General features: G+C 34.4%; 1 protein-coding gene across 1 annotated transcript; it reads right to left on the bottom strand.

Annotated features, from left to right (window-relative positions):
* Positions 1-1,941: 1,941 nt before the first annotated feature.
* Positions 1,942-8,010, bottom strand: LOC113096651 (roundabout homolog 4-like). Its single transcript, XM_026262064.1, has 4 exons — positions 7,658-8,010; positions 3,194-3,229; positions 2,074-2,346; positions 1,942-1,955 (listed from the first exon to the last, which is right to left on the bottom strand). Exons 1-4 carry the CDS (start codon positions 7,686-7,688, stop codon positions 1,942-1,944), a joined length of 354 nt encoding a protein of 117 aa, XP_026117849.1. The 5' UTR covers positions 7,689-8,010.
* Positions 8,011-8,468: the final 458 nt, after the last annotated feature.

Raw genomic sequence — 8,468 nt, 5'->3', positions numbered from 1 at the left:
ACACAATTATATTACAATATATTATAAGCCAAGGACTACTACTATAGTACACACCACGGTTCAAAGTAACCTACCCAACAACTGATCAGGAAAAACAATAGTGATCTATTGTGAAGAAATGGACTCCCAAGAAGCAATAGCTTATAGATAGGGCCACCTCCACCTCCAGCACCAGCACCAGCACCACACACCTGACAAGGATTATGTGAACGGTCCAACTTCAGATGACAGGGCAACCATTCTTCAAACTGTGGGTATTTAGACTACAGTTACCTTAAGCAGACAAAACTTGACAGTCCCGATACCTTTGTACCGCAATTTGAAATGTTCCTTGTACCAAGAGAAAGGGGTTTAACTCTCAGCCACAAATCCCCCAGGTTTATATCTCTCCAGTAGTTGTTGCTTTAGTTTATTTTTAAATATAAATAATGAAGCAGATTGTTTTAAATTAGTATCCAGCTCATTCCATAATTGTGGACAACTGTAACAAACACTAAACCTAGCACTTGTACCTAAGACAGTCACAATATTTTGTACCTCAATTTGATGAGGAGTAGATGGTATTTTAAAAATTAGTTCCCTTTATATCTGCTTTAGAAATATCAATATTAAAGTCACCCATAATAATACTGTTTTTGTTCATCTGGTTTATACTGAAAAGGAGTTTATTAAAGTGGTTTCATAGTCAGAGTTTGGTACAAGGACTCTACGGCAAGTCAGTGCATCCAGTTTGCAAGAGCATGAAGATGGCAAGGACAGCTCTTACAATTATACAGAGAGGAAAAATGCCCTTATCACACCAGCCACGGATGAGTGTGAATTTGGAAATGATTTTATTCAACAGTTAAATTAATAAGAAAGTAATATTATTATTTTATTATTAGATTATATTTTGAGTAGGCTATCATTTCAATTTAATAAATAGTTGGCGATAGTTTCACAAAAATAGAAATTCTGTTTATTTCCATTTACTCAACCCAATGATTCAGATGCAGCTTCTGAAACAAAAGTATAGCATGTGTGTTTCTAAATTAAATATTAATATTTAAAGCTACATTTTGTTTGCTTTTTCACATTTAACACAATTAGACTCTAAAATATATTCTGAGGGTAGTTTTTCTTCCTTTTTAAAAACATAATAACATATGAGAAACTGAAATCATACTCAAAAGTAGATACCTGATTTATTTTACAATAAAGCACTTACAAATATAGATCGAGGGAATATAGTTATTGAATGATACGACTACGTCCAAATTTGGAAATTATTACAATGGTTAAATAAATAAGAAAATGCATGGCAAGTCTTGAACTTTTGGATGTATTTAATTATAAATACTTTTGTAATCTATAATAACATTTACATTTACATTTATGTACATTTATTTTAAATTTTCTCTATGGCATTTTTGAATATTAATACAGGCAGCTTTACATTTGGCCAAATTATATACACTTTGTTTGTGAATTTGCTATAATGTAAGCATCATTAATGACCCCTTTGTGTTTAATAAAAAAAATTAAATAAAAAAACAAATAGAAAAGATTGATTAGTGAAATAAAGAGAGATTTAATACAAATTGAGATTGAATATCATTCGTAGACTAATACAAGTGATTGTTCACACTTTAATAGTGTTTATAGCTCCTAACAGACTGTGTGACTCTAAATGTACGAGAGTTTGCAGTTTTCTCTATTGCTCGTGTGCCAGCGATTATCAATCTGTGCACCACTGCTGCTGACCCCTGCTCTATACAGTCTATGATTAATATACAGATGATTTAATTTAGATTGAAACAGCATCGCAGTATCATGATCACTGTTATGAACTCAAAATCTCCTTATGAGGAAAATACTGCACTAAATTAAATATCAGGTTTGCTCGTCGTTGGTGTTCATTTCCAATTTTTGGTAACAAATGAAACACTGATTTGTATTCAGTCAACATTTATGTTCTATAATTCACATATAACACAATTTCATAGTCTACCACATTTACATAATTTAAGAGTATCATACAATTTCAATAACGTCAAATAGGTTTATTTATGAGGACAATGATATTAAACTCACCCTTCACTGAGAGAGAAACATAGCTTGATTTTGAGTCTGAACTTCCTTCTCTCTCTCCTTTACACTTGTACCGACCCGCATCAGATGATTCAGCTCGTTCAATAGTGAGAGTGTTTCCTTTTACAGTGTGACGTTTAGACACATCATTGCTGTCTTTACACCACTCATATTTCCAGTCTCTGTGATCAGGCTCAATCACACACGTCAGAATCACTCTCTCTCCAGTGAATACTGTGTTGTCTGGAGTCACAGTCAGAGTAGATCTGGGGAAATCTGTGAACAGAAGAAAATAAACTCTCAATATCTGACTTCATGTTGTTGATAGTGACACAAATGTGATTAAAATTGACTGTTATGATACAAATTTTAATAAAATGTTTTTATTATTTTATTTGTTTTGTCAATTCAGTTGTATTTTGAACTGAGAAAGTTATTAAAACATTATTGAACAGTTCTTGTTCTGGTCGGTAGGTGGCGCTGTTTTCAGTCAGAGGTTTTAATAAATCATTTATTTTAGAGATCATTATGGTAATAATCTTCAGAGAAAATGGTAAAGTTCATCTATCTTCTAGGTTCTGTTGTCAGACTCCTTCAACTAACACTGTATTGAATGAACATCATTAAGTTTAGTTAGTACACGAGATCTGAACCTGATGTGCTGCTGGTTTAGGACAGGGGACCTCCAACTTTTGGGGCCGCTTTGCGAACCCTATTCTGACAAATTATGTAACAGGGGAAATATTTATTTATTTATATGTGTTTACACATTTATGTTAAGTTATTAATGACATAAATTTGCTATTTGGGTGAACTAACCCTTTAATGGCTCACAGTCATTCTTGCAATCGACTACAATAAGATTTCTATTTATTTTAACCTTTGGGTTACGAGTCTGACTCTCTAACCATGAAGCTACAACTTCCCCCACAGCAGTGTTTTACAGCATGAGGAGCTACACATATAAATGATGCTGAGTGAAGATGAACAACAGCAAAATACGGACATGAATTATCAGCAAAGAGACAAATGTGTGATCCTCATGTGATCCATGTAGACAAATAAACTACTACAACACTATTCATATTTAATAAATCAAATGTAAATCAGTAGAGCACAATACCTTGAGTGAGTCCAGAGTGGATGAAGGACATCAGCACTAAACACAGAAGAAACAGATATGAATCATTTCCATTGGTTCAACACAATGCAGATCACAGAAACATGTCTAGAGTTTCAGCTGAAAGTGTTTCTCTGTTTTGATGCTCCATGAGAACCGATGGAGGATATTCTCCATCATTTAACACACACAATGTCATCACAGCATGGGTCTAGAATACACTCAACCTGTCCCTCCACTCCACATACTTTTATTAAAATCTACATTTGTCTCACACATGTTTTCAGTCAAGTGTGTTCAGGTCGAGGTTTTCAAGAGACAGTGTGAAAAAGTCTAGATTTAAATTCAAAGAGACAAAATAGTTTATGAATGACCCGGCGTCTTAATTGTATCAGAAATGAGGCGATGTGAACATTATGGAGCACTAATCACTCTCATGCAGTTTATATTTCATTCACACTGGAAGCTGGAGTGTGTTCTCGTACAGAAAGTCAAATACAGTAATTAATTGTTGTTCAGAAAACATAAATAACACAATATTGATGTGTGATGTTTCCCTTCTAGCAAACTATCAGCTATCAAAGCTAAGCTGAATAAAAAACAGAAACGTTTAGACTGATGAAACATGAAGACAACAAATATGTTATGATATAATAATAATAATAATAATAATAATAATAATAATAATAATAATAATAATATATGGCAAATAATATATGGATTATTATCTGATAATATATATAAAATATATTATCTGCCCTATTCTGTAATCAAAATAAGAAAAAGTGTATAAACCAATTGTAAGTGTATAAAAGTATATAAACCACTAAACAGAAAATATAGAGATAAAATATAGAACACAAATGACTGTTTATTGTCCAGCAGTGTATTTGATTTAACCAATTAAAAGAGATAACAAAAAATAAATAATAACCTGTACAAGCATACTAAATTATTACATATATAATGTATGTAGTAAAACAGTTGCACACTTGTAAACACACATTACAAGCAGATATGAACATTAATGTGATGATTGTTTCTCATCACTGACTCTTCACTGGAACAGAAGACCAAACCACATCAGGTCAAAGTGTTTGAGACACAGCCTCACTTCCTGTTTGACTCTGAAAACATCGACTCCTCCCTCGTCTTGTGTACAGGACATTCGGAGATCTTTTTTTTTTTTTTTTTCAAATATGTAAGTTAATGTTATAGGGCATCACAGTCCCGCCCACAATCCGAGAAAGCTTGGGTGCCGGAAGTAAATTTCCCATTAATTTCTCCCATTGACTTTCGGAAAAATCCGTATCTAAAGAGTTTTAGAGCATGTCTGAGGATAACCAGCTACGGCTGAACTCATAAGCATACAATGTATCATTTCGAGTGAAATAAATTAAGAGAAAATCCAAAAAAAAGTCAAAGGTACAAGACATATTTTCATTTCGAGCGAAGGAACTACTCATCCCATAAACCACCGCGACTGAAGCCACAACCGCGGACGAGCCTTTTGAGCGACTTCAAATCTGACGATGGCCACGCAAACTTTTTCCTCCAGTGAATTTTATTTTATATAGTGAATGTGCAGTAATAGCACAGTTATTTCGGTATTAATCGTGTAAATAAATAGTGTTTTATATAGGTATTGTGTATTGATTTTTATATTTATCATCGTGCATTTTATATATTGTGTGCGTGTGTGAAAGCGGTTAACGATAACGTCAGCAACATGTTGCAGTGCTTTGTAGGTCTTGTCCCTCATGCTGGCCCTTACAAAACCCACAAGCTGACCCTCGGACACGCTACACTCAACTACATGACCCGATCTGAAGTGGTTTTCACCCCTTTGAACATTTTTGTTTTCCTCCTTGAAAAAAGCCATCATGGCAGCCAAGGAGATCATGATTGAACTGATAAGTCTACCGTGCAAAAACGCAACACAGGTTTTTATTTTATTTTATTTTTTAATTAATTATTTTATTAATGATCTTCAGTCCTCAAAACAAGGTTAGTGCCCCATGATCCTTTTGCGTTCATATGAGCATATACTATCGCTTAGTACAGCCGTAGCTGGTTTTCAGTCTACCATGTATTGTTACGTTTTTTTATGGCTTATACCCTAAATGTCAATGCAGAAATTGTATTGAATTTTTACTTCCGGCACCGGCTGTGGGCGGGACTGTGATGCTACAATGAAATAAAACTTACTGACTTTGCTCACACTTTTCCCCTCCTTGTTAAAAACTTAACAACATTTTTTTTTGTACATGTTTTTGTAAAAAAATGTCCCATGTTACACTTTTGGTGTTCCGGGTCAAAAATGCTTTAGCTTATAAATCTCTCATTATGCTCTATATCACCAAATATCACCAAATTTTAGATTCAATATGTTTGTAAGTTTGTTTTCTTTTAATTGGGAAAGACTTTGCATTATTTTTAAGATCGATTGCAGACATCGTTGATCTGAGCCTAAAGTAGGGCTGTGATTAATCAAAATCAAAATAAAATCGCGATTTGAGTGTGCGATTTCTAAATTGCTTTATAGCACGATTTTCCTCAGCCCCGACCTCCCGCAGTATGTTATCTGAAGCAATCAGGATGCAGTGCACCTAAGTGGGGTGTGAGAACAGAGCAGACTGGGCATATGCCTAACTCCAGGTTCACACACTGTCTGTGATGTGTAGCCTTTTTTTTTCGAGCCCATGTTAACGGAACAGGACGTTCACACTGCACGCGGTAAAAGATGAGAACAGAAAAGGTTATAAATAGAAAGGTGCAGAAAGGTTTAATATCTTGTGCATGAGCACAGAGAGAGTTGTGAGTGCACAGGACACAGGTTGAGCGAGAGGAGACACGTTGTAATGCAGAGTGTATCTGAGCCTTATACAGTGTGTGATCTGAGTACGCTCGTCTGGTTTTGTTAACAGAGCAAAGGAAATCTGCGTGCGAGCGGACAGATTTGCGCTCGTGCATTATTTTAATGTGCTTTCGCAACGCGTTACAATAATGCACTCTCATTGCTGCTTCTGAACTGCATACACATAACTTAATGTATATGCACTGCAGATGGAGTACGTGTGAACCTTGGGCAATAAATATGTTGGGCAAAACATATAACACCTGAGGCACCACCGCTACAGTGAGCTTTATGACCAATGCATGGCAAAAAATGAATAAAAATACAATTCCTGAACACTGGTTTTATTTTATTTTTTATTATAATATTTTGCCATGTGTCTTGATTTTGTTTGACACCTTTACTTAGTGATTATTTTGACTTAAGTCTGTTCTAGAGTCATTTTAACTTTTTGATGAAGCTCTCATTGGTTTTCTTTTGGAAATATGTTTCAAATTTATACTGAATGCATTTATGACTGTAAAGCATACCTGTGTTTGTCAAAATCGTGATTAAAATCGAAATTGCCAAATTTATCAAAAAATCGAGATAGGTTTTTTTGTCCATATCGCACAGCCTTAGCCTAAAGCACACTATAGTGTGATAAACAGTGCAAATTATTGTCATATTTTATTGCTTACTGAAAAATAATATCCACAAATAATGTTGTTATTTCCTCTCCAAACCTCAAGTGCATAAGATAAGATTAATGACGCCTAATCAATCAGTTCCAAAAAATAAAATAAAAATACACAAAAAATAAAAAACAACAAATTCTGACCTAATTGAAGAAACTTTTGGTATTTTGTGATAATAAAGCATAATAAGAGCTTCACAAAAACTTTTAATTAGGCCAGCCTTTTTTGACCGGGAACACTAAAGGGTTAATTGTGACACTATAGTGACTGTGAAAGAATCTGAACACTTAGTGTGTTTTCACATGAAGTATATTTTAAATGAACCAATCTCAGTTCAGTTAAAGTGAACCAGCGGTGAGTATGTATATGAAGTATATTAAGAAACAATAAATATGTTGTTCAAAATGAAGACCGAACACACTTTCTGAGTGTCACGTGTTAGAGGAACATGTTCATAAAAATAAGAGAAAAAGTGTCTCAGAAAACAGAAGTTAGTTAATGTGGACAATTAATTTTCAGTAAGAGCGGCAGAAATAATTAAAAGTGATGAAAACTTGTGTTTGGTCACTGTTCTCAAACTCTTGATGTCTCTGATGGAAAGTCTATTTAAAGATACAATATCATACAACACCAAAATCTGAATTAACTGAACTACCTGAAATATGAAGAATGTGTATTATAACAAAACCAAGCAAAAGCACACGTCCACAGAGCCTCCATCTTTCACAAGCAGCACAGATAAATACATGTTCTCTCAAACTCTGGATCTGATCCACACGTAACATATCATCACATTAATCTGAACAATAAAGAATATGATAAACAGCAAGACGGTGGATTCATAGACCCTCCTACACACAGCACAAGCATTAATCTTCAGCTGAATACTGTATTAAAAACAGAAGATAGTGTAGAATATAATGAAATACTCACAGAGTGTGAGAGACAGTGCACTGGAGCCCATACTGACACATTAACAGACTGTTTGAACTAAATCAGACACTTCCTGCTTTTCACACTTCAAGAAGAGATGAGGGAGGAGACAAACTCTACACACAAATACATCAAGAAATAGGAAGAAAACCAGACCCATTCGAAGATATTTACTCTGTTAGTGCATTAAAGCTGTTAAAGCTGTTTTTCTCCTTGAAAAGAGAAAGTGTTCAGTAATTGTTCTCACACTGCTTTGTTTTGTTCGTTCACAGCCAAAGCCTCACAGATTATGAACAGATCAGAGAATAGCAAGTAAATCATGAGCTGACTTCTAATGTAGTTCTGTTCATGTAAGACCCGCTCTTATCTGAGTTATTCTCTCATCAACAATTACAGCGGCTCGATTAATGACAACTAAACCACATTTACACAATGATCGATGTAATGAATAATTAATAGAGTGTATCTGTTATTATATTCTGACATTATCTGAATATTTTACTTTTAGAAGTGAGAAGTGAAACCAGGAGACTCTGAATCTTCAGCAGTTTTCTTTATTTCTGTTTGATGCTCCAGTCATTCAGTCTAATAAAGCAGACACATGTTAGTTTATATACATTTTAGAGAGCAGTCCTTAAACAAAGGATGTAAACAGTTATTAGGAGCCTGACCAGTTTCACGAGGCCCGATCAAACAGTATAGTTGTAACACACAGATACCTCACAGAGATAAAAATACATCCTCAACATTAGTATTTCTGCTCATAAACACTTGCCACAACTTCAAAGACTGCAGCAGAGTCATCAAAATC

Source organism: Carassius auratus, unplaced genomic scaffold, assembly GCF_003368295.1.
Source record: "Carassius auratus strain Wakin unplaced genomic scaffold, ASM336829v1 scaf_tig00216014, whole genome shotgun sequence".
Classification (NCBI taxonomy): Eukaryota; Metazoa; Chordata; class Actinopteri; order Cypriniformes; family Cyprinidae; genus Carassius; species Carassius auratus.
Note: the sequence above shows the minus strand (reverse complement) of the source record. Positions and strands in the feature narration are given on the sequence as shown.

Coding starts and splice junctions, on each gene's coding strand:
- LOC113096651 (XM_026262064.1), bottom strand. CDS start 7,688: ATGGGCTCCAGTGCACTGTCTCTCACACTCT. Junction 3,230..7,657: donor TGCACTGTCTCTCACACTCT/GTGAGTATTTCA, acceptor TTCTGTGTTTAG/TGCTGATGTCCTTCATCCAC. Junction 2,347..3,193: donor CCACTCTGGACTCACTCAAG/GTATTGTGCTCT, acceptor TTCTGTTCACAG/ATTTCCCCAGATCTACTCTG.